Source organism: Pleurodeles waltl, unplaced genomic scaffold (genome assembly GCF_031143425.1).
Source record: "Pleurodeles waltl isolate 20211129_DDA unplaced genomic scaffold, aPleWal1.hap1.20221129 scaffold_39, whole genome shotgun sequence".
Lineage (NCBI taxonomy): Eukaryota > Metazoa > Chordata > Amphibia > Caudata > Salamandridae > Pleurodeles > Pleurodeles waltl.
In genome coordinates this window covers 9,757,810-9,782,766 of record NW_027150097.1, presented here as the reverse complement: position 1 = coordinate 9,782,766, position 24,957 = coordinate 9,757,810, and the positions used below count along the sequence as shown (strand labels likewise).

At 49.9% G+C, this 24,957-nt stretch overlaps 1 protein-coding gene across 1 annotated transcript in view; it reads left to right on the top strand.

Annotated features, from left to right (window-relative positions):
* Positions 1-1,090: 1,090 nt before the first annotated feature.
* Positions 1,091-24,957, top strand: part of LOC138276471 (uncharacterized) — a 119,275-nt gene continuing 95,408 nt past the window's right edge. The window contains exons 1-3 of the mRNA XM_069219197.1: positions 1,091-1,536; positions 4,228-4,619; positions 6,443-6,531. Coding sequence (XP_069075298.1) covers positions 1,306-1,536; positions 4,228-4,619; positions 6,443-6,531 — 712 coding nt within the window. The 5' untranslated portion in view covers positions 1,091-1,305. The remainder of the gene's footprint in view (positions 1,537-4,227; positions 4,620-6,442; positions 6,532-24,957) is intronic.

The window sequence follows — 24,957 nt, the reverse complement described above, 5'->3', positions numbered from 1 at the left end:
TGCTGCGTCTGTCACCTTCTTCCAATATTCCCTCGACTCGGGAAAAAGACCCCGCCACAGTGGTGTCAGAAGTGGGATATTGGAAGAGGCGACCGAGACTTCCCAACCATGGAGGAGAAGTGTACCATATCCGATATGATGCAGCAGTTGGCCTCCGGACAAAGACACCTGCAGTTAGTGTGGGAAGAGCAACAAAAAGAGGCCAAATTGGAAAGAGAGGCACTACAAAATGCCCTTAAGAGTCAGGCCACCATAATGGCCAACAACCAGTTGGTTCATGAAACCGCCATCAAGAATCTCACAGATACCATCGCTGCTACCCGTGTACACCCAAATGTGCCCAGTTCGGTCTTACAACGATATCAAGAAGGTGAAGACCCCGATGCCTTTTTCACCAATTTTGAACGAGTTGCTACTTCCGCTACTTGGCCTCCGGAACGATGGGGCCAGTATATCGCCCCCTTATTGACGGGGACTCTCCAAGCCGCCTATCAAGCGGTAAACCCCGGTGGAATAACCCCCTATAAGGATATTAAAAAGAGTATCTTAGAACGGGTGGGTTTTGATTCTGAACATTATCGCGTCCGGTTTAGGAAAGCCAAGTGGGGACCCAATGAAAATCCCCGGGCCCTATATTTTAGGATCAAAGATCTGGGTCTCAAATGGTTGGGCCCCATAGGGACAAATCGGGAGGACATTATTGAGATCGTGCTCTTAGAGCAATACATGGACGCGCTGCCTCCGTCCACGCGCAACTGGATCAAACAACATCCAAACCCAGATACCAATGCTACCATAGAGTTGGCCTGCGCCTTCCATCGCTCCCTTGAGTTCAAAGTAACCCCCCCTCGGTCAACACCTAGTCCCCTGCGTCTGGGTTCGGGAACATCCTCGACAGGGGGACGAAGAATCAATGAGGACATAGGGAAAACCCGGGGACTGGATAGGCCCTATATACAACAACCTCAGTGTTTCAGTTGCGGGGAATGGGGTCACATAGCTCGAGGTTGCCCCCTGAAAACAGAAAAACCAGAACCCATGGAAATAGGGGTTACTAGGGGAAGAGTCTTTTATACAGGGAGACGAGACACCCCTTATAAAAAGAGACTGGTTATCAATGGGAAAAGCACAGTGGCCCTCATCGATTCAGGTTGTAGCCAATCTGTGGCCCGGGCCGGGTTGTTCGACGCCCATGACTGTACTTCAGGACTCACGGTATCGATCTGTTGTATCCATGGAGAAACCAGAGAATATCCCCTAATCTGGACAACCCTCACCTGGGGAGGAAAAGAAATACCCATAAGAATGGGTTTAGTAGAACAACTGGTTGAAGAAGCTATTATAGGAACTGACTTTTCGGAATTCCCCCAAGTCCTAGACAGCCTCAGACAGCTCGAAGAAACTAACAACTGGTGGAAAGATGCTCCTTTCTCCAGTGAGCCTCTATCACCTCCGAGGGTACGACCTAAACTCTCCCGGAAGGAGAAAAGAATAATGAAGAAAGCCTATACTCAAGACCTCTCCAGCACGCCCCGGGTAATTACAAAGGTCCTCGCCCTCACTGCCCTTCCCAGCTTCCGGACTTCTCAAAGAGAAGACCCCAGTCTGATTCATGCATGGAAAAGTGCACGGCCACGGAAACCTCAGGATAAGGGTCCCTCGTTCACCATAGTTAAGGACCTATTATACCGAGTCACATACAAAGACCAAGACGAAAAGAAACAGTTGATAGTTCCAGAACCCTATAGACAACAAGTTCTACACTTAGCACACAGTCAGCCGGGGGGCGGACACTATGGGAGGGAGAAAACCGAGGAGTATTTGTTGAGAAAATTTTACTGGCCAGGGGTATTTTCCCAGATTAGGAAGTTCTGTCAACAATGTCCAAAATGTCAATTGATTGACCCAGGCTCACGGAGAAAAGCCCCTTTACAACCCCTCCCCATCACTGATGTGCCCTTCTCCAGAATAGGGATGGACCTCGTTGGCCCTCTTCTACCCTCGTCGAGGGGCTATCGTTATATATTGGTATTAGTGGATTACGCCACAAGATACCCTGAGGCTATTCCCCTCTCTAGTATTAACACCAAGAGTGTTGCACACGCCATGATAGGGTTCTTTTCCCGAATTGGGTTTCCTCGAGAAGTCCTAACGGACCAAGGGACCCAATTTATGTCCAACCTGATGACACAAATATGTCAGCTATTGGGGATCAAACAGTTACGGACGTCGGTCTATCATCCACAAACCGATGGCTTAGTGGAGAGATACAACCGTACCCTCAAAACACTACTAAAGAAAGCTATCTCGGAGACAGGTAAGGACTGGGATAGGAAACTCCCCTTAGTATTATACGCAATCAGGACACACGAACAAGCCTCTACGGGCCATAGTCCGTTTGAACTGTTGTTTGGGCGACAACCACGGACCCTACTAGACATGGCCGCTGAGATGTGGGAAGAAGAAGACGGGGAAAAAACCATTCTAAAATACGCACATGAGTTAAAAACCCAACTGCATACAGTATGGGAAAGCGTAAGGGAACACATGGAGAGGGCCCAAGACAAGCAGAAAAGGAATTATGATCGGAATACCCAATTGAGGTCCTTTTCCCTAGGAGATAAAGTGCTAGTTCTTCTTCCCAGTTCCGATAACAAATTATTGGCCAAATGGCAGGGACCCTACACCGTAACAGAACTAGTAACTCCCGTAACTTATAAAATTCAGCTTAACGATACCCCCCCTAGGTCCCAGATCTTCCATGTTAACTTATTAAAAAGATGGGAAGAACCACCGAACGACCCAAGGCACGGCTGCCTAATTAATACCGTTAAGGAGCTAGAGATAGGCTGGTGTCCCACTGATCCCCATGGCGAGAGGGAGATCCCCCTCATTAATACAGAGATCTCGATTCAACAAAATAGACAGTTGAAGAATCTCTTCGATAAACACGTTCGGGTGTTCTCCTCGATACCCAGTAGGACACGATTGGTACATCATCACATCCTCACACCACCTGGGAAGACCGTGCGACTAAAGCCTTATCGTATCCCTGAAGCTAGGAAAACCCTCGTAGAAAACGAAATCGAGAAGATGTTAGATCTAGACATCGTAGAACCTTCCCACAGCCCCTGGTGTTCGCCCGTGGTATTGGTGCCCAAACCTGATGGGTCTATACGTTTCTGTATTGACTTTAGAAAGGTCAATTCCATATCACAATTTGACACCTATCCCCTTCCAAGGATAGATGAGCTCTTAGAAAGATTGGGGAAAGCAAAATACATGTCTACCCTTGATTTGACCAAGGGATATTGGCAGATCCCGTTGGGTCCCGAAGACAAAGAAAAGACGGCTTTCGCTACTCCCTCCGGATTGTATCACTTTAAGGTTCTCCCTTTCGGGTTGCATGGCGCCCCCGCCACCTTCCAACGTCTCATGGATACCATATTACGACCTCATACCAGATACGCGGCGGCCTATCTGGATGACATCGTTATTTTCAGTGAGACCTGGGAAGACCATGTGACCCACATAGATCACATCTTCTCGGCTTTAGGGAAGGCTGGACTGACAGCCAACCCCGCAAAGAGCCGACTGGCTTTTAGGGAGATCTCCTACCTGGGTTATCACATTAGCAACGGTATACTTCGACCCCAAAAGAATAAAATCGAAGCCATCCTACACACCAATGCTCCCACCACGAAGAAGGGAATCCGTTCCTTTTTAGGTCTAGTGGGGTACTATCGAAGGTTCATTCCCCACTATTCCAGTTTGGCGGCCCCCCTAACCAATCTTTTAAGAAAAGGACAGCCCAACAACATCCCACAACTAGACCCGACTCAACTTCATAGTTATCATACCTTGCAAAGGTATCTCACCACTCAACCGATATTGAAATGTCCTGAGTTCGACAAACCCTTTCATCTCCAAACGGATGCCTCCGATGTGGGGGTCGGGGCCGTTCTCTTTCAAAAGGATGAAGATGGAGTGAACCATCCCGTCGTCTTTATTAGCCGTAAGCTATTTCCCAGGGAGCAAAAATACCCCATTATAGAGCGCGAATGTCTTGCCATTAAGTGGGCTATCGAAAGTCTCCAATACTATCTTTTGGGTAGACCTTTCCTACTGTATACGGACCATGCACCCCTTACGTGGCTCTCAAGATACAAGAATACCAACAATCGTATATTGAGATGGTTCATCGAACTCCAACCTTTCTCCTTCCAGGTTTGCCACCTCCCTGGTGACCTTATGGGTCAGGCTGACTATTTGTCCCGCTTTCCGGATCTGGTGGGGCTCGATCAGCCCCATTCATGTGAGGGGATGTGTAACCGGGCGCCTCCGGACGCCGCTTCCCCGTCGAAGAAAACGATCGCCAAGGGATACCCCGGGGGCACCCGAGGGATTCCTGACGTGATGACGTCCCACGTCATCCGTCAGACAAGAACAGCCGACGAGAGGCAAGCGGGACGCGACCGAGAAAGAGAAGCCGACGTCAAGCAGAGCTGGAGAGAGGAACGCCACGGATCGCCGAGAGGGAAAGGAAGCCCCGCCGTAGACGAGGATCAACGCGAGGAGAGCGGAAAGCCTTGGGCGCCTCCCGCCCCTGCCAAGGCGAAGTCGGGAGATCCCCTGCAAGCCGGCCACGTCCCTGGAGGGGCGTGGCCAAGTCAGGTACGAGCGTACCGGGACTGGGGCTGGGGTTCTGGGTGGTTGGCTGGGTTTAAGGGGGTTAAGGAGGGAGGGCTGAGGTCCTGCAAGGAAGGGGAGCCCATCTGAGTAGGAATACCGGTAAATCAAGAATAACCACACCCTCCGTACCCAGACCAGTGAATAAAAGAGTAAGGGGGTCACAGAGAGGACACAACAAAAGGAGGGCACGAAAGAGAAAAGTAACCCCACATTCCTCCACCTCCACAGAACCCTCTCCCTTTCACTCCTTACTAACCCTTATTAAACCGTGTATAAGTAATTTGCCCCACTTACCTGTTCCTTTTTCCTTCTTTTGTTTTGGGAAATCCTGGGCCATGAATACCGGGTGAACAAGACCTCTCCCTCCGAACCGGACCAGGCCGTCCCAAGAACACCAAAGAGCCCTGAAAATAAAAGGGAATTATTTTATTTTGGACTTGGAATATAACAGTTTGGCGGACAAGTCAGTGTTATAAATCCCAAACGAGCAAGAAAATAAACCTACTACCCCCTTAAGTGCTGCGTCTGTCACCTTCTTCCAATATTCCCTCGACTCGGGAAAAAGACCCCACCACACCCACCCTCCCAATAATATTGGGGATGTGTCCCATTGCATAGAATCCTGACTTCACAGTGGCCAAATCTTTCACCTGGGGGAAATAAATGTTGCTGCACATGTGATTTATCAGGGTAGACAACCTCTAGCCAGCACAATTGAGAACATTGGCTGTGACATTCCTGCTGCCAAGCCCACTGTCACTTGGAAAGAACCTGTTGTCAGGATATAGAGCACTGATAGCACTTGCACACTTGAATGACGGATAGATGAGATCAGGTCTGGCTCCAATTGGCACAGAGCTCTGTGATTGTGGCCATGTCCAGTCTATAGGTGAGTATAATGTGCCTGTCCTCCAGTGTAGCTAAGTCCACCAGGGGTCTGTACACGGGGGTATGTCTCCACCTCCTATTCATCTGCAGCGGTAGGCATCTAAGGGACACAGGAGTGAGTAGGCTGTCACAACTGGAACAACAAAACCACAACAGCAGTCCACATGGTGCACTTATGTATTGGAACAGTGTTAATGGCGAAGTATGTGGCAATTCACTCTGTGACGCAGTAATTGTTGACATGCCTGTTCCCCCCACACCCCTGAAATGGCGACCGCGTGTCCTGTATGTAGGGACAGGTGGAAGTGAGGTAACTCCGCCGACGTTTGGCGTCGTGGCGGAAGGCAGTCTTGCACCGTCGTGCAATTCCTCATTGGATAACATGGGGCTCTATGGAGTACAGTGGCCAATGGGGATCTACGCCGGGGGTGACGGTGTACACTGCCACGGATGTGACTGCCATTTTCTATCTCAATCCTTACTTGTTTTGTGACCTTCAACAGGAGAGGACCTACACTGCATGTGCTGCTGTGACCTGTGTCGGGAACCTACCATGGCCCATATGACCGGGGAAAGGGCCCCTGCCTTCACTTCTGAGGAGTTGGAGTGACTGGTGAATGGGGTCCTACCCCAGTACGGACAGCTGTATGGACCTCCAGACCAACAGGTGAGTAAACTTTGGCCACGATGTATGTGTGTGCAAGCATCGTGTAAGGGGGAGGGGAATGTCTTGTGGCGGGGTACATGTTGTGCGCTGGGCTATGTGTGTTCCAATGGTGATGTAAACGTGTATGGTGGGTCATTTGTGTGACGGCTGGACTGTTTGTTTAATGGTGTTCTCCTGTCTGTATTGCCTCTGCAGGTCAGTGCCCATCAAAATAAAGGGAATATGGCTTGCCATCGTGAAGGACGTGCGGTCCCTAGAGGTCTACGGCAGGCGGAGCACCCACTGTCAGAAACGGTGGGAGGACCTGAGACGCTGGGCACGGAAGACAGCAGAGGCCCAGCTGGGTATGGCCTCCCAATGAGGAAGGGGTGCCCGTCGGACCCTGACCCCCCGCATACTGCCGGTGGCCTACCCTGAGCTGGATGGTCGCTTGAGGGCATTACAGCAGCCACAAGGGGGTGAGTACAGTGGGTATCAATACATATTTTGGCTGGTGGGGTGGTATCCAGGTGGTGGATGTGTGTTAGTGGGTGCCCGTAAGGCCAGGCCAGACATTGCAGCGTGGGTCATCTGAAGGGTAATGGGTGTATGGCAAATACAGGTAACCTGGCTTGTCAGCAGTCCTTTTCAGCCAGGGCATCATGGGTCCCAGGAGGGCTGCAGATGGTGGTGTGTGGTCCTCATCTTTCCTTAGTGACTAGTCATATCACTGGTAGTGCAATACATAGTTGTAGGAAAGTACCATCTTGCCTGGCATGTTACCCCCATTTTTCACTGTATATATGTTGTTTTAGTTGTATGTGTCACTGGGACCCTGGTAACCCAGGGCCCCAGTGCTCATAAGTGTGCCTGAATGTGTTACCTGTGTAGTGACTAACTGTCTCACTGAGGCTCTGCTAATCAGAACCTCAGTGGTTATGCTCTCACATTTCTTTCCAAATTGTCACTAACAGGCTAGTGACCATTTTTACCAATTTACATTGGCTTACTGGAACACCCTTATAATTCCCTAGTATATGGTACTGAGGTACCCAGGGTATTGGGGTTCCAGGAGATCCCTATGGGCTGCAGCATTTGTTTTGCCACCCATAGGGAGCTCTGACAATTCTTACACAGGCCTGCCACTGCAGCCTGAGTGAAATAACGTCCACGTTATTTCACAGCCATTTTACACTGCACTTAAGTAACTTATAAGTCACCTATATGTCTAACCTTTACCTGGTAAAGGTTAGGTGCAAAGTTACTTAGTGTGAGGGCACCCTGGCACTAGCCAAGGTGCCCCCACATTGTTCAGAGCCAATTCCCTGAACTTTGTGAGTGCGGGGACACCATTACACGCGTGCACTACAGATAGGTCACTACCTATATGTAGCTTCACAATGGTAACTCCGAATATGGCCATGTAACATGTCTATGATCATGGAATTGCCCCCTCTATGCCATCCTGGCATAGTTGGCACAATCCCATGATCCCAGTGGTCTGTAGCACAGACCCTGGTACTGCCAAACTGCCCTTCCTGGGGTTTCACTGCAGCTGCTGCTGCTGCCAACCCCTCAGACAGGCAGCTGCCCTCCTGGGGTCCAGCCAGGCCTGGCCCAGGATGGCAGAACAAAGAACTTCCTCTGAGAGAGGGTGTGACACCCTCTCCCTTTGGAAAATGGTGTGAAGGCAGGGGAGGAGTAGCCTCCCCCAGCCTCTGGAAATGCTTTGTTGGGCACAGATGTGCCCAATTCTGCATAAGCCAGTCTACACCGGTTCAGGGACCCCTTAGCCCCTGCTCTGGCGCAAAACTGGACAAAGGAAAGGGGAGTGACCACTCCCCTGACCTGCACCTCCCCTGGGAGGTGTCCAGAGCTCCTCCAGTGTGCTCCAGACCTCTGCCATCTTGGAAACAGAGGTGCTGGTGGCACACTGGACTGCTCTGAGTGGCCAGTGCCACCAGGTGACGTCAGAGACTCCTGCTGATAGGCTCCTTCAGGTGTTAGTAGCCTATCCTCTCTCCTAGGTAGCCAAACCCTCTTTTCTGGCTATTTAGGGTCTCTGTCTCTGGGGAAACTTTAGGTAACGAATGCATGAGCTCAGCCGAGTTCCTCTGCATCTCTCTCTTCACCTTCTGATAAGGAATCGACCGCTGACCGCGCTGGAAGCCTGCAAACCTGCAACATAGTAGCAAAGACGACTACTGCAACTCTGTAACGCTGATCCTGCCGCCTTCTCGACTGTTTTCCTGCTTGTGCATGCTGTGGGGGTAGCCTGCCTCCTCTCTGCACCAGAAGCTCCGAAGAAATCTCCCGTGGGTCGACGGAATCTTCCCCCTGCAACCGCAGGCACCAAAAAGCTGCATTACCGGTCCCTTGGGTCTCCTCTCAGCACGAAGAGCGAGGTCCCTCGAATCCAGCGACTCTGTCCAAGTGACCCCCACAGTCCAGTGACTCTTCAGCTCAAGTTTGGTGGAGGTAAGTCCTTGCCTCACCTCGCCGGGCTGCATTGCTGGGAACCACGACTTTGCAGCTACTCCGGCCCCTGTGCACTTCCGGCGGAAATCCTTTGTGCACAGCCAAGCCTGGGTCCACGGCACTCTAACCTGCATTGCACGACATTCTAAGTTGGTCTCCGGCGACGTGGGACTCCTTTGTGCAACTTAGGCGAGCACCATTTCACGCATCCTCGTAGTGCCTGTTTCTGGCACTTCTCCAGGTGCTACCTGCTTTAGTGAGGGCTCTTTGTCTTGCTCGAGGTCCCCTCTCTCCTCAGGTCTAATTTGCGACCTCCTGGTCCCTTCTGGGCCCCAGCAGCGTCCAAAAAAACACCAAACGCACGATTTGTGGCTAGCAAGGCTTGTTGGCGTTCTTTCGGCGGGAAAACACTTCTGCACGACTCTCCACGGCGAGAGGGATCCGTCCACCAAAGGGGAAGTCTGTAGCCCTTTTCGTTCCTGCAGAAACCTCAGCTTCTCCTGCCCAGTCGAAGCTTCTTTGCACCCGCAGCTGGCATTTCCTGGGCATCTGCCCATCTCCGACTTGCTTGTGACTTTTGGACTTGGTCCCCTTGTTCCACAGGTACCCTAGATTGGAAATCCACAGTTGTTGCATTGCTGGTTTGTGTCTTTCCTGCATTATTCCTCTAACACGACTACTTTGTCCTTAGGGGAACTTTAGTGCACTTTGCACTCACTTTTCAGGGTCTTGGGGAGGGTTATTTTTCTAACTCTCACTATTTTCTAATAGTCCCAGCGACCCTCTACAAGGTCACATAGGTTTGGGGTCCATTCGTGGTTCGCATTCCACTTTTGGAGTATATGGTTTGTGTTGCCCCTATCCCTATGTTTCCCCATTGCATCCTATTGTAACTATACATTGTTTGCACTGTTTTCTAAGACTATACTGCATATTTTTGCTATTGTGTATATATATCTTGTGTATATTTCCTATCCTCTCACTGAGGGTACACTCTAAGATACTTTGGCATATTGTCATAAAAATAAAGTACCTTTATTTTTAGTATAACTGTGTATTGTGTTTTCTTATGATATTGTGCATATGACACTAAGTGGTACTGTAGTAGCTTCACACGTCTCCTAGTTCAACCTAAGCTGCTCTGCTAAGCTACCATTATCTATCAGCCTAAGCTGCTAGACACCCTATACACTAATAAGGGATAACTGGGCCTGGTGCAAGGTGCAAGTACCCCTTGGTACTCACTACAAGCCAGTCCAGCCTCCTACATTGGTTGTGCAGTGGTGGGATAAGTGCTTGAGACTACTTACCACTCTTGTCATTGTACTTTTCATAAGAGAAAAATATACAAAACAAGGTCAGTGTATATACACATAGCCAAAAAGTTTTGCATTTCCTCTTTTCACTCTTTTCTAAGTGCTGAAAAGTACTCCTAAACTTTCAAAAAGTTCTTAAAAGTTTAAAAAGTTTTTTTCTGTCTTTCCAAAAAGTTCTGAAAACTTTTTTCTCTTTTTCTATCACTTTAACTCTCTCTAAAAAATGTCTGGCACATACCAAAGTGTTGATCTGTCCAAACTTGCATATGACAACCTTAGCTGGAAAAGAGCAAGGAGTCTCTGTATAGAGAGAGGTTTGAGTGTAGGGAAGAATCCTTCCTTGGAACTGTTACTTAACATGCTTAGAGAACAGGATAAGGCCATAGGTGCCCCATCTGTTGAAAAAGTACCTAATAGTTCCCAATCTGATTCAGGGACTCCCCCAGGAAAAGATTCAGGAAAGAAACTTCCTAGCCTGCCCATTACTAGACAATCTAGCATAGATGGTAATGATGATGAGCCACACCAAATAAATAGTGTTGTCTCACATCATAGCAAAAGCATTTATTCTCACCATACTGGTAGTAATGTTTCTGTAAACCAAGCTGTTAAGTTGGCTTCTGTAAGGGACAGGTCTCCTTCTGTTCATTCCCATCATAGCTCTGTTTCTAGAAATGTCCCTCCCACCAACCCTGATGACAGAATGTTAGAGAGGGAACTCAATAAGTTGAGGGTGGAACAAACCAGACTGAAGCTTAAAAAGCAACAGCTGGATTTGGATAGACAGTCTTTTGAATTACAGAAGGAAAGACAGAAGTTGGGTTTAGATACCCATGGTGGCAGCAGCAGTATTCCCCATAGTCATCCTGCAAAAGAGCATGATTCCAGGAATCTGCACAAGATAGTTCCCCCTTATAAGGAGGGGGATGACATTAACAAGTGGTTTGCTGCACATGAGAGGGCCTGTGCTGTACGGGATGTCCCTCAAAGGCAGTGGGCTGCTATCCTATGGCTATCATTTAGTGGAAAAGGTAGGGATAGGCTCCTTACTGTGAAAGAAAAGGATGCTAATAATTTCCAAGTTCTTAAGAATGCACTCCTGGATGGTTATGGCTTAACCACTGAACAGTACAGGATAAAGTTCAGAGAGACCAAAAAGGAGTCTTCACAAGACTGGGTTGATTTCATTGACCAGGCAGTGAAGGCCTTGGAGGGGTGGTTACATGGCAGTAAAATTACTGATTATGACAGCCTGTATAACTTAATCCTGAGAGAGCATATTCTTAATAATTGTGTGTCTGATTTGTTGCACCAGTACTTGGTGGACTCTGATCTGACCTCTCCCCAAGAATTGGGAAAGAAGGCAGACAAATGGGTCAGAACAAGAGTGAACAGAAAAGTTCATACAGGGGGTGACAAAGATGGCAACAAAAAGAAGGATGGTAAGTCTTCAGACAAGGGTGGGGACAAATCTAAAAATGAGTCTTCATCAGGCCCACAAAAACACTCTGGTGGGGGTGGTGGGTCCAAATCCTGCTTTAATCAGAACAAGGAAAAGAAACCATGGTGCTATTTATGTAAAATAAAAGGCCATTGGACAGCAGATCCCAGTTGTCCAAAGAAAGGCACCACAGCTCCTACCACTACAACCCCTACTGCAACACCTAGTGTCCCTACTAATAGCAGTGGTGGTGGGAGCAAACCTACTAATAGCCAATCCAAGGGAGTAGCTGGGCTCACTTTTGGTAACTTAGTTGGGGTTGGTCTAATTAGGGAGACCACAGAGGCTACTTTAGTCTCTGAAGGGGCTATTGATTTAGCCACTTTGGTTGCTTGCCCCCATAACTTGGAGAAGTACAAGCAACTAACCCTAATAAATGGTGTTGAGGTCCAGGCCTACAGGGACACAGGTGCCAGTGTCACAATGGTGATTGAGAAACGGGTGCACCCTGAACAACACATACTTGGACACCAGTACCAAGTAACCGATGCTCACAACATAACACAAAGCCACCCCATGGCTGTTGTAAATCTCAACTGGGGGGGGGGGTAACTGGTCCAAAGAAAGTTGTGGTAGCTTCAGATTTACCTGTAGACTGTCTATTAGGGAATGATTTGGAGACATCAGCTTGGTCAGATGTGGAGTTGGAGGCCCATGCAGCAATGCTGGGCATCCCAGGGCATATTTTTGCTTTGACAAGGGCTCAGGCCAAAAAGCAAAAAGGACAGGGAAGCTTGGATCCTGGAACAATGGACCAAGTGCTCCCTAAAGCTAGGGCTAGTAGAAGCAAACCACTTCCTACTATCCCAACCTCTACAGTGGATTCTAATTCTGAGGAAGAAGAATTCCCTCCCTGTGCAGAACCTACACCAGAGGAGCTGGAAGCAGACACTGATGAGCTTTTGGGTGAAGGGGGGCCTGCCAGAGAGGAGCTGAGTGTGGCACAGCAAACCTGTCCCACATTAGAGGGTCTCAGACAGCAAGCTGTCAAACAGGCTAATGGGGATGTCAGTGACTCTCACAGAGTTTACTGGGAGGACAACCTCTTGTACACTGAGCATAGGGATCCTAAACCTGGAGCTGCCAGGAGATTAGTGATTCCTCAGGAGTACAGAAAGTTCCTCCTAACACTGGCACATGACATTCCCTTAGCTGGGCACCTAGGACAAATGAAAACTTGGGACAGGCTTGTTCCCCTGTTTCATTGGCCTAGGATGTCTGAGGACACAAAGGAATTTTTTAAGTCCTGTGAAACCTGTCAAGCCAGTGGCAAGACAGGTGGCACTCCAAAGGCACCCCTTATTCCACTGCCTGTGGTTGGGGTTCCCTTTGAAAGCGTAGGGGTTGACATAGTTGGCCCCCTTGACCCTCCTACTGCTTCAGGCAATAGGTTTATCTTAGTGGTAGTGGACCATGCCACAAGATATCCTGAAGCAATTCCTTTAAGGACCACTACAGCTCCTGCAGTGGCAAAGGCCCTCCTGGGAATATTTTCCAGGGTGGGCTTCCCAAAGGAAGTAGTATCAGACAGGGGAAGCAATTTCATGTCTGCATACTTAAAGGCCATGTGGAAGGAGTGTGGTGTAACGTACAAGTTCACAACACCCTATCATCCACAAACAAATGGACTGGTGGAGAGATTTAATAAAACTCTCAAAGGCATGATTATGGGTCTCCCTGAAAAACTCTGCAGGAGATGGGATATCCTTCTACCATGCCTCCTTTTTGCCTACAGGGAGGTACCCCAGAAAGGAGTGGGCTTCAGCCCCTTTGAACTTCTTTTTGGACACCCTGTTAGGGGTCCACTCACACTTGTAAAGGAGGGTTGGGAACAACCTTTAAAAGCTCCTAAGCAGGATATTGTGGATTATGTACTTGGCCTCAGATCAAGGATGGCTGAGTACATGAAAAAGGCCAGTAAAAACCTTCAGGCCAGCCAAGAGCTCCAGAAGCAATGGCATGATCAGAAGGCTGTTTTGGTTCAGTACCAACCAGGGCAGAAAGTGTGGGTCTTGGAGCCTGTGGCCCCAAGAGCACTCCAAGATAAATGGAGTGGACCCCACACAATTGTTGAAAAGAAGGGTGAAGTCACCTACTTGGTTGACTTAGGCACTGCCAGGAGTCCCCTTAGGGTGCTCCATGTCAACCGCCTGAAACCCTACTATGACAGGGCTGATCTCACCCTGCTCATGGCAACAGATGAGGGACAGGAAGAAGATAGTGATCCTCTACCTGATCTCTTCTCTTCCACATATCAAGATGCTCTTGTGGAAGGTGTCATTTTGGCTGATTGTCTTACTGCTGAGCAGAAAGACAATTGCATAAATCTCCTAGGACAATTTTCAGAACTCTTCTCTACTGTGCCAGGCACCACTTCTTGGTGTGAGCACACTATAGATACTGGAGACAGTTTACCTGTCAAAAGTAAGATCTATAGGCAGCCTGACCATGTCAGGGACTGCATAAAGCAAGAAGTTCAGAAAATGTTGGAACTAGGAGTGGTTGAGCACTCTGACAGTCCATGGGCTTCTCCTGTGGTACTGGTACCAAAACCCAATTCTAAAGATGGAAAGAAGGAAATGCGGTTTTGTGTAGACTATAGAGGTCTCAACTTGGTAACCAAAACTGATGCTCACCCTATACCCAGGGCAGATGAGCTTATAGATACACTGGCATCTGCCAAGTATCTAAGCACTTTTGATTTGACTGCAGGGTATTGGCAGATCAAATTATCAGAAGATGCTAAACCTAAGACTGCATTTTCTACCATTGGAGGACATTACCAGTTTACTGTAATGCCTTTTGGTTTGAAAAATGCACCTGCCACTTTTCAGAGGTTGGTGAACACAGTCCTGCAAGGGCTGGAAGCTTTCAGTGCAGCATATTTGGACGATATAGCTGTCTTTAGCTCCAGCTGGGATGATCACCTGGTCCACCTATGGAAAGTTTTGGAGGCCCTGCAAAAGGCAGGCCTCACTATCAAGGCTTCAAAGTGCCAGATAGGGCAGGGTAAGGTGGTTTATCTGGGACACCTTGTTGGTGGGGAACAGATTGCACCACTTCAGGGGAAAATCCAAACTATTATTGATTGGGTTCCCCCTACCACTCAGACTCAGGTGAGAGCCTTCCTAGGCCTCACTGGGTATTACAGGAGGTTCATTAAGAACTATGGCTCCATTGCAGCCCCTCTTAATGACCTCACATCCAAGAAAATGCCTAAAAAGGTATTATGGACAGCAAACTGTCAGAAAGCTTTTGAGGAGCTGAAGCAGGCCATGTGCTCTGCAACTGTCCTGAAAAGCCCTTGTTACTCTAAAAAATTCTATGTCCAAACTGATGCATCTGAATTAGGAGTAGGGGCAGTGCTATCACAACTTAATTCTGAGGGCCAGGATCAACCTGTTGCTTTTATTAGTAGGAGGTTGACCCCTAGAGAAAAGCGTTGGTCTGCCATTGAGAGGGAGGCCTTTGCTGTGGTCTGGGCTCTGAAGAAGTTGAGGCCATACCTGTTTGGCACTCACTTCATTGTTCAGACAGATCACAAACCTCTACTTTGGCTAAAACAAATGAAAGGTGAAAATCCTAAATTGTTGAGGAGGTCCATATCCCTACAGGGAATGGACTATACAGTGGAACATAGACCTGGGAGTAGCCACTCCAATGCAGATGGACTCTCCAGATATTTCCACTTAGACAATGAAGACTCATCAGGTCATGGCTAGTCTTATTGTCCTTCGTTTGGGGGGGGGGGGTTGTGTAGGAAAGTACCATCTTGCCTGGCATGTTACCCCCATTTTTCACTGTATATATGTTGTTTTAGTTGTATGTGTCACTGGGACCCTGGTAACCCAGGGCCCCAGTGCTCATAAGTGTGCCTGAATGTGTTACCTGTGTAGTGACTAACTGTCTCACTGAGGCTCTGCTAATCAGAACCTCAGTGGTTATGCTCTCTCATTTCTTTCCAAATTGTCACTAACAGGCTAGTGACCATTTTTACCAATTTACATTGGCTTACTGGAACACCCTTATAATTCCCTAGTATATGGTACTGAGGTACCCAGGGTATTGGGGTTCCAGGAGATCCCTATGGGCTGCAGCATTTCTTTTGCCACCCATAGGGAGCTCTGACAATTCTTACACAGGCCTGCCACTGCAGCCTGAGTGAAATAACGTCCACGTTATTTCACAGCCATTTTATACTGCACTTAAGTAACTTATAAGTCACCTATATGTCTAACCTTTACCTGGTAAAGGTTAGGTGCAAAGTTACTTAGTGTGAGGGCACCCTGGCACTAGCCAAGGTGCCCCCACATTGTTCAGAGCCAATTCCCTGAACTTTGTGAGTGCGGGGACACCATTACACGCGTGCACTACATATAGGTCACTACCTATATGTAGCTTCACAATGGTAACTCCGAATATGGCCATGTAACATGTCTATGATCATGGAATTGCCCCCTCTATGCCATCCTGGCATAGTTGGCACAATCCCATGATCCCAGTGGTCTGTAGCACAGACCCTGGTACTGCCAAACTGCCCTTCCTTGGGTTTCACTGCAGCTGCTGCTGCTGCCAACCCCTCAGACAGGCAGCTGCCCTCCTGGGGTCCAGCCAGGCCTGGCCCAGGATGGCAGAACAAAGAACTTCCTCTGAGAGAGGGTGTGACACCCTCTCCCTTTGGAAAATGGTGTGAAGGCAGGGGAGGAGTAGCCTCCCCCAGCCTCTGGAAATCCTTTGTTGGGCACAGATGTGCCCAATTCTGCATAAGCCAGTCTTCACCGGTTCAGGGACCCCTTAGCCCCTGCTCTGGCGCGAAACTGGACAAAGGAAAGGGGAGTGACCACTCCCCTGACCTGCACCTCCCCTGGGAGGTGTCCAGAGCTCCTCCAGTGTGCTCCAGACCTCTGCCATCTTGGAAACAGAGGTGCTGCTGGCACACTGGACTGCTCTGAGTGGCCAGTGCCACCAGGTGACGTCAGAAACTCCTGCTGATAGGCTCCTTCAGGTGTTAGTAGCCTATCCTCTCTCCTAGGTAGCCAAACCCTCTTTTCTGGCTATTTAGGGTCTCTGTCTCTGGGGAAACTTTAGATAACGAATGCATGAGCTCAGCCGAGTTCCTCTGCATCTCTCTCTTCACCTTCTGATAAGGAATCGACCGCTGACCGCGCTGGAAGCCTGCAAACCTGCAACATAGTAGCAAAGACGACTACTGCAACTCTGTAACCCTGATCCTGCCGCCTTCTCGACTGTTTTCCTGCTTGTGCATGCTGTGGGGGTAGCCTGCCTCCTCTCTGCACCAGAAGCTCCGAAGAAATCTCCCGTGGGTCGACGGAATCTTCCCCCTGCAACCGCAGGCACCAAAAAGCTGCATTACCGGTCCCTTGGGTCTCCTCTCAGCACGAAGAGCGAGGTCCCTCAAATCCAGCGACTCTGTCCAAGTGACCCCCACAGTCCAGTGACTCTTCAGCCCAAGTTTGGTGGAGGTAAGTCCTTGCCTCACCTCGCCGGGCTGCATTGCTGGGAACCGCGACTTTGCAGCTACTCCGGCCCCTGTGCACTTCCGGCGGAAATCCTTTGTGCACAGCCAAGCCTGGGTCCACGGCACTCTAACCTGCATTGCACGACTTTCTAAGTTGGTCTCCGGCGACGTGGGACTCCTTTGTGCAACTTCGGCAAGCACCGTTTCACGCATCCTCGTAGTGCCTGTTTCTGGCACTTCTCCGGGTGCTACCTGCTTCAGTGAGGGCTCCTTGTCTTGCTCGACGTCCCCTCTCTCCTCAGGTCCAATTTGCGACCTCCTGGTCCCTTCTGGGCCCCAGCAGCGTCCAAAAAAACGCCAAACGCACGATTTGCGGCTAGCAAGGCTTGTTGGCGTTCTTTCGGTGGGAAAACACTTCTGCACGACTCTCCGCGGCGAGTGGGATCCATCCACCAAAGGGGAAGTCTCTAGCCCTTTTCGTTCCTGCAGAAACCTCAGCTTCTTCTGCCCAGTCGAAGCTTCTTTGCACCCGCAGCTGGCATTTCCTGGGCATCTGCCCATCTCCGACTTGCTTGTTACTTTTGGACTTGGTCCCCTTGTTCCACAGGTACCCTAGATTGGAAATCCACAGTTGTTGCATTGCTGGTTTGTGTCTTTCCTGCATTATTCCTCTAACACGACTACTTTGTCCTTAGGGGAACTTTAGTGCACTTTGCACTCACTTTTCAGGGTCTTGGGGAGGGTTATTTTTCTAACTCTCACTATTTTCTAATAGTCCCAGCGACCCTCTACAAGGTCACATAGGTTTGGGGTCCATTCGTGGTTCGCATTCCACTTTTGGAGTATATGGTTTGTGTTGCCCCTATCCCTATGTTTCCCCATTGCATCCTATTGTAACTATACATTGTTTGCACTGTTTTCTAAGACTATACTGCATATTTTTGCTATTGTGTATATATATCTTGTGTATATTTCCTATCCTCTCACTGAGGGTACACTCTAAGATACTTTGGCATATTGTCATAAAAATAAAGTACCTTTATTTTTAGTATAACTGTGTATTGTGTTTTCTTATGATATTGTGCATATGACACTAAGTGGTACTGTAGTAGCTTCACACGTCTCCTAGTTCAGCCTAAGCTGCTCTGCTAAGCTACCATTATCTATCAGCCTAAGCTGCTAGACACCCTATACACTAATAAGGGATAACTGGGCCTGGTGCAAGGTGCAAGTACCCCTTGGTACTCACTACAAGCCAGTCCAGCCTCCTACAATAGTGCTTAACCATGTTCCCTGTGTGTGACAGTGATGTGTATGCCAATAGTGATGTTGGTGCAGTCATTGACCCAGTGTATCCTTTGTCTCTCTCCCCCCCTTTCTTGTTTTGTCATCCTGTCCTTGTGTGCATTAGCATCATCTGGCGGAGGAGCAGGGGCACCGGCGACAGAGGGAGCTGCATCCCACAGGACCCAGGAGGCAGAGTCCACTGACGCAGAGGAAAGCAGTGGGACGGAAGGCGAGGGGAGCACCATGGCAGAGACAACACAGCCTCAGATACCTCCTCCAATGGGAGCTCCCTGGTGGTGGCAGATACCTCTGTGACCACCCCAGCTGCCCGTACAGCCACCACCCCCCGTACCAGCACCACCCTCCCAGCAGCCACTCAGCGAGTTTCCCATGCCCGCTCACCCAGAAGGGTGGGCATCTCCTTCGCCCAGGCATCTCAGGCCCTGCCCCAGTGAGCCCTGCTGCCCTTAGTGAGGAGGCTTTTTACCTCCTGCGATCCATCTCTGTAGGGCAGTCAACCATTGTGAATGCCATCCAGGGGCTGGCATCCCAGATGCAGCAATGCAATGCATTCCTGGAGGGCATTCACGGTGGATTGACGGCCCAACAGAGATTGATTCAGACTCTGGCCTCTTCTCTGATGGCAGCCATTGTCCCTGTTTCTACCATTCTGTCTCCAACTTCCACTTCCCAGTCCCATTCTCCTCAACCCCAACCCATCCCAGCCACACATACAGACGAACATGCACCCAAGACAACACCTAAGAGTGTCACAGATAAACACAAGCACCACACTTCATCCCACAAGCACCCATGCAAACACCATACATTTGCTGACACAACATACCTGCCTCCACTGTTTCCCTCTCTTCTTCCTCCTACACCTCCCTCCCAGTCACGTCTACACTCACACCTGCATGCACTACATCAACATCCACTACCAACATAACCACACCAAGCAGAACACACACCTTACTGGCAGACACCTCCACAACAGCCATGCAAGTGTCCCCTCTGTCCTCTCCCACCCTGTCTGTCCCCTCCCCTCCTAAAGAACACAAACGCAAGCACTCAGACACCCAACAGCCATCCACCTCACATCAGCATATAGCCCATGCACCTGCACCCAAATCCAGCAGACATACACCTCCTACAAACACTCCCTCAAACTCCACTCCGATTACTCCTCCCTCCTCCAGCCCCAACGTCCCTAAAAAGCTTTTCCTTGCCCAACTTGACCTCTTCCCTCCCCCCCCCATCCTGCCTATATGGGCAGGGTACCATGGACACAGCACAGCACCTCAGCCAAACAGTTCACGGGGACAGTGGCAGCAACACCTAGTCATGGTAGTAAGGTTACCACACCTCCATAGAAGAAGGAGAAGAAGGCTGCACTACCAGGCAAGAAGTGGAAGGAGGCTACACCACCAGGCAAGAAGGGGAAGGAGGCAGCACCACCAGGCTCGAAGGGGAAGGAGGCTGCACCACCAGGCAAGAAGCGGAAGGAGCCTGCACCACCAGGCAAGAAGAGGAAGGAGCCTGCACCTCCATCCAGGAAGGGGAAGAGCCCATCTACCCCTGCCAGGAAGGGTAAGGGATCCACGCTCCATGTACTGGAGGAGACGAATCCCTTTACTCCAGCAGAAACTGTCAGGGTGACACGTCCACCACCACCAGCTGTCACGGGGCCCCCACCGCCAGCTGATGAATTGCAGCTATCAGCATGTGCAGAGGATGCCCGAGAGGGTCCGCCATCCACCACCACACTGCAGCCATCAGCAAGTGCAGAGGCTGCCCAGGATGCTCCTCCATCCACCACCACACTGCCGGCATCATCAAGTGCAGATGCTGCCCAAGAAGCTCCTCCATCTACCACCACACTGCAGCCGTCACAGCCAGCGGACACCATGTAGGCCACCCTCCAGGCGCTGCTGTACAAGTTGCCCCCTCCAGAACCAGTGGGAAAGACACCCACCTGTGAGACTTCGGCTTTGCACTCCCCAGGACAGAACAATGGGCAAGTTGCCACATTCAGAACCAGTGGGGAAGACACCCACCTGAGAGTCTGTGGCCTTGCACTCCCCAGTGAAGAGCAATGGGCAAGTTGCCCCCTCCAGAACCAGTGGGAAAGACACCTACCTGAGAGACTGTGGCTTTGCACTCCCCAGGACAGAGCAATGGGCGAGTTGCCCCATCCAGAACCAGCGGGGAAGACACTCACCTGAGAGACTGTGGCCTTGCACTCCCCAGGACAGAGCAATGGGCAAGTTGCCCCCTCCAGAACCAGTGGGAAAGACACCTACCTGAGAGACTGTGACTTTGCACTCCTCAGGACAGAGCAATGAGCTAGTTGCCCCATCAAGAACCAGTGGGGAAGACACCCAGCTGAGAGACTGTGGCCTTGCACTCCCCAGGACAAAACAATGGGCAAGTTGCTCCCTCAAAACCAGTGGGGAAGACACCCACCTGAGAGACAGTGGCTTTGCACTACCCAGGACAGAACAATGGGCATGTTGCTCCATCCAGAACACTCTCCAGGACAGAACAATGGGCAAGTTGTCCCATCCAGAACCAGTTGGGAAGACACCCACCTGAGAGACTGTGGCTTTGCACACCCCAGGACAGAGCAATGGGCATGTTGGCCCATCCAGAACCAGTGGGTTTCTTCCCGCATCTGACTGAGGTACCCCACCCTCCTCCCGCTGAAGTGCCTGCCCATTTGCAAACTGATGCCCCTGCAGTGTACTATCCGGATGTGGTCAGGATTCGAGTTGGGCCTTAGACTGTGGCCATGTGGGCCCTTTGAACATTGGACTGGGCAGTGTCCCTTTGTGTACATATCTGTTTCATTGACAAATCAAAATATTTATTTAGATGTTGATCTGATTACAATCACATTCGTCCATTCCTGTTGTCCTTGCATTATTCTGCCGTTTTTTGGGGACAAATTGTTTTTCGTGTGCAGCTGGACGTGTGTATGGTGTGTGTTGTGCGTGTGTGTGTGTCACTCTCGGTTTCCTCCCCTCTTCTCTGCTAGGCGGCTGTAGTCACCGTCGTTGTCTTCATCGGCGTTGGTGTTCCAAGTGGAGCATTACGCAGAAGATCATCTGGAAGACTTGCAGTTCGGGTTCCATGGCGGTGTTGTTCTTCCCTGTGTCTCCGATGGTGAGTCCTTTCTCTTCTGTGATGTATTTCCGCCAGGCTTTTGATTGCGTTGGTACCGCCCTGGAAAAGGTGGCGGGATGATGTGTCTTAATATGATGGGTGGTACTTTGTCTTCCCCCTGGCTGTTGGCGGCTACCGCCATGGTGAGTGTTGTTTCTGCCCTGGCGGTTGGTGTGGTAAATTGGCTGTCTAAGGGAGTTCTCACCGCCATGGTCATAATTTGGCGGTAGTTACCGCCAGCCTATTGGTGGTATTACCGCCACTTTTTCACCCACCACCAGGGTTGTAATGAGGGCCTAAGTGTCCCCAGCGAAATTACAGTATTGTTAGAAAGAAGTGAAATACTTGGGACATCAAATAAAGAAAGGTGCAAGGAAAGTTTCCAGAGAAAGAGTTACAGCTATATTGCAAATCAATCCTCCAGTTGCACAAAGAGATGTAAGGATGTTTCTGGGAATGGTGAGCTACTGTTGCCAAATGGATTCCAAATTTTTCTGTTATTTCAAAGTCATTGCAGAGACTGACCAATGAAGATATTTCTGTCCCAGTACCTTTTGATGAAGCTTGTATGAAAGCTTTTATTGAGCTAGAGCGAGTTTGTGCAGAGCACCAGCTTTGGGAATGCCTGACTACACAAAACCATTTATGCTGTTTTGTCATGAACACGATTTTTGTGCTCTTTCTGTCCTTACCCAAGGACATGGTGGTGTAAATCGCCCTGTAGCATATTTTCTGCTACTTTGGACCCAGTTGCAGCAGCTTCACCTGGCTGTTTGCAGAGTGTGCCTGTGGTTGGTTTGTGACTTACTCAGTGTGAGAGTATTGTGATGGGACTTTCTTTAACTGTTCTGGCTCCTCACTCTGTGGAAGTTTTGCTCACGTGAACAAAGACACAGTTCCTGAGAAATGCCTTCCAAAGTAAGAAACATTGTTTTTAGGCTCTCCAAATGTTACCTCGAAGAGGTGTACAGTGCTTAACCCAGCAACCTTACTCCCAGTAGAAAATGATGAAAATGAGAAACTGAAAGAAGTTGAACATGACTGTCTGGAGGTTATTACTGAATTGTGCAGAAAACCCAGACCTGATATTCAGGATACCCCGTTTAGAGGAAAATTATCAAATTGTTTTTGTTGATGGTTCCTGTCTAAGAGATAATGTGGGAACATTGAAATCTAGACATGCTGTGTGCACAATGTCTGGTATACTCGAAGCTTCATGGCTTCAAAGCGTATTTTCTGCACAAGTGGCTGAAGTAGTGGCTCTTACTAGGGCATGCTGTATTTCTGCACAGCTTAACCGCTTCTGTGCCTTGGACGAGGTCACCTCGTCCAAGGCACGGGAACTTGGGGGAGCGCTAGCGCGCCCCCCCTGTGCACCCCCTTCACCCCCCAAGGCGGGGATGGAAGGGGAAGACCTTCCCCTTCCACCCCCGACCCCCCCCCCGGCAATCTGATGACGTCAGTGCACGCACAGCGCGGCGACGTCATCAAGTGTTGCCCGGACGCACTGGAAGCCATTTGCTTCCAGCGCGTCGAGGGGAAAGGACCCAAAACGGTGAGTCCTTTCCTTTTTGGGGGTTTTGGGGGGGGGGAAAACAGACACGGGGAAAGGAAAGGGTTTTTCCTTTCCCCCTGTGCCTGTTTTCACTAGATTCCTGCTCCACGATCGCGGGCAGGGCCCGCGATCGTGGTGGAGCAGGAATCTCCAATAGCCACCAGGGATTTTTTGAGGTCTGTTTATTTTGGGGGCGACCCATTGGGCAAGGGTCGCCCCCATGGGGAGCTATTTCTTTTAGTATTTCGCCACCCCCCCTGTGGGCAGATCGCCGATTTTTTGGCCGATCTGCCCCCGGGGGGGGGGGGGAAATCCACTAGACACCAGGGATTTATTTATAGAGAAAAGTTTCTTTTGGGGGCGACCCCTTGGGCAAGGGTCGCCCCCCTGGGGGCTATTTTTTTTAGTATTTCGCCCCGCCATGGGGGCAGATTGCCGATTTTTCGGCGGATCTGCCCCCGGGGGAGGCGAAATCCACTAGACACCAGGGATTTTGTTTTTATTGTGTTTTTTGGGGGCGAACCCTTGGGCAAGGGTCACCCCCCGGGTCCATTTTATTTAGTGTTTCGCCCCCCCCCCAGGGCAGATCGCCGATTTTTCAGCCGATCTGCCGCCAGGGGGGGGCGAAATCCACTAGACACCAGAGATTTCTTTGCAAATAAATGTTTCTTTTGGGGGCGACCCCTTGGCAAGGGTCGCCCCCCTGGGGGGCTATTTTCTTTAGTATTTCGCCCCCCCCTTGGGGCAGATCACCAATTTGTTGGCCGATCTGCCCCCAAGGGGGGGGGGGGGGCGAAATCCACTAGACACCAGGGATTTTGTTTTTATTGTTTATTTTGGGGGCAACCACTTGGGCAAGGGTCACTCCCCTGGGGGGCTATTTTTTTTCCTGTTTCGGCCCCCCCGATGGCAGACCAGCCATTTGTTTGGACGATCTGGCCCCCGGGGGGTGGAAGCACACTAGGCGCCAGGGATTGTGTGGTGTGTGTTTGGGGGCACCCCTTGGGCAACGGTCGCCCCCCCCAAAGTGGGGAAAGTTCGTATTGGCCATCTCTGCCCCCTTTGGGGGCAGATGGGCCTATTTTTGTAGGCCCATCTGCCCCCAAGGAGGGCAGAAACCACCAATACGCCAGGGATTTTTTTTTTTTCCCCTTTTTTTTGTTTTGTGCTGGGGGTGCCCCCTTTGGGAAGGGTCGCCCCCTAAAGGGGGCACAGAGGTGTTGCCCATTTCTGCCCCCCATGGGGGAAGATTGGCCAGTTTTTTTATGCCCTTCTGCCCCCGAGGGGGGCAGGATCCATTTAGGTACCAGGGACAACTTCTAAGTTCTTGGTGGTGGGGTGTTTGTCAGCTGGCAAAGTATTTGTATTTGTGATTATAACAATGTATTTCTTCTTTTTCTTCTAGTTCAAAGCTTTTGCTTTCTTTGCTGTGGCTCCTTGCGGTTTTGGCAGTAGTTGTCCTGCGGTTTGCATAGTTGCATGTTTTAGGTAAGTGAAAGTAATTTACTCCAAAGGAGTATTGTTGAAATGCATGACTGACATGTTTGTAGGTGGTGTACTAAATGCAGTATTGTGTGTTTGACATTGTCCTTAGATTTGAGCACAGTGATGTTTGTGTTGTCATATGTCTAATTTGCTTTTTTCTTTTTTCTTTTTAGTGGGATATCATTGGTGATTGCTGTGTCTGTGCAGAGTAGTTTCTTGGTGAGTAGCTTTTTCAGGCAAGTGAGTGGGATAGTTTTTTGTAGTACATTACTCTTTGTGATAAAGCTACACTTTGTTTATTACTTATTTTAGTGCTAGTTGTTGTTGGCAATCCATTTGTTGTTAGTGAGGATCATGGCTAGCCGCAGAGTGACCTCTCAGCAGGTTGTTCGCATGCTCTTCGAGTCGTCTTCAGACCATGATTACAAGACTGACTCTGCATCTGAGGCAGAGGAGGAAGCGGGA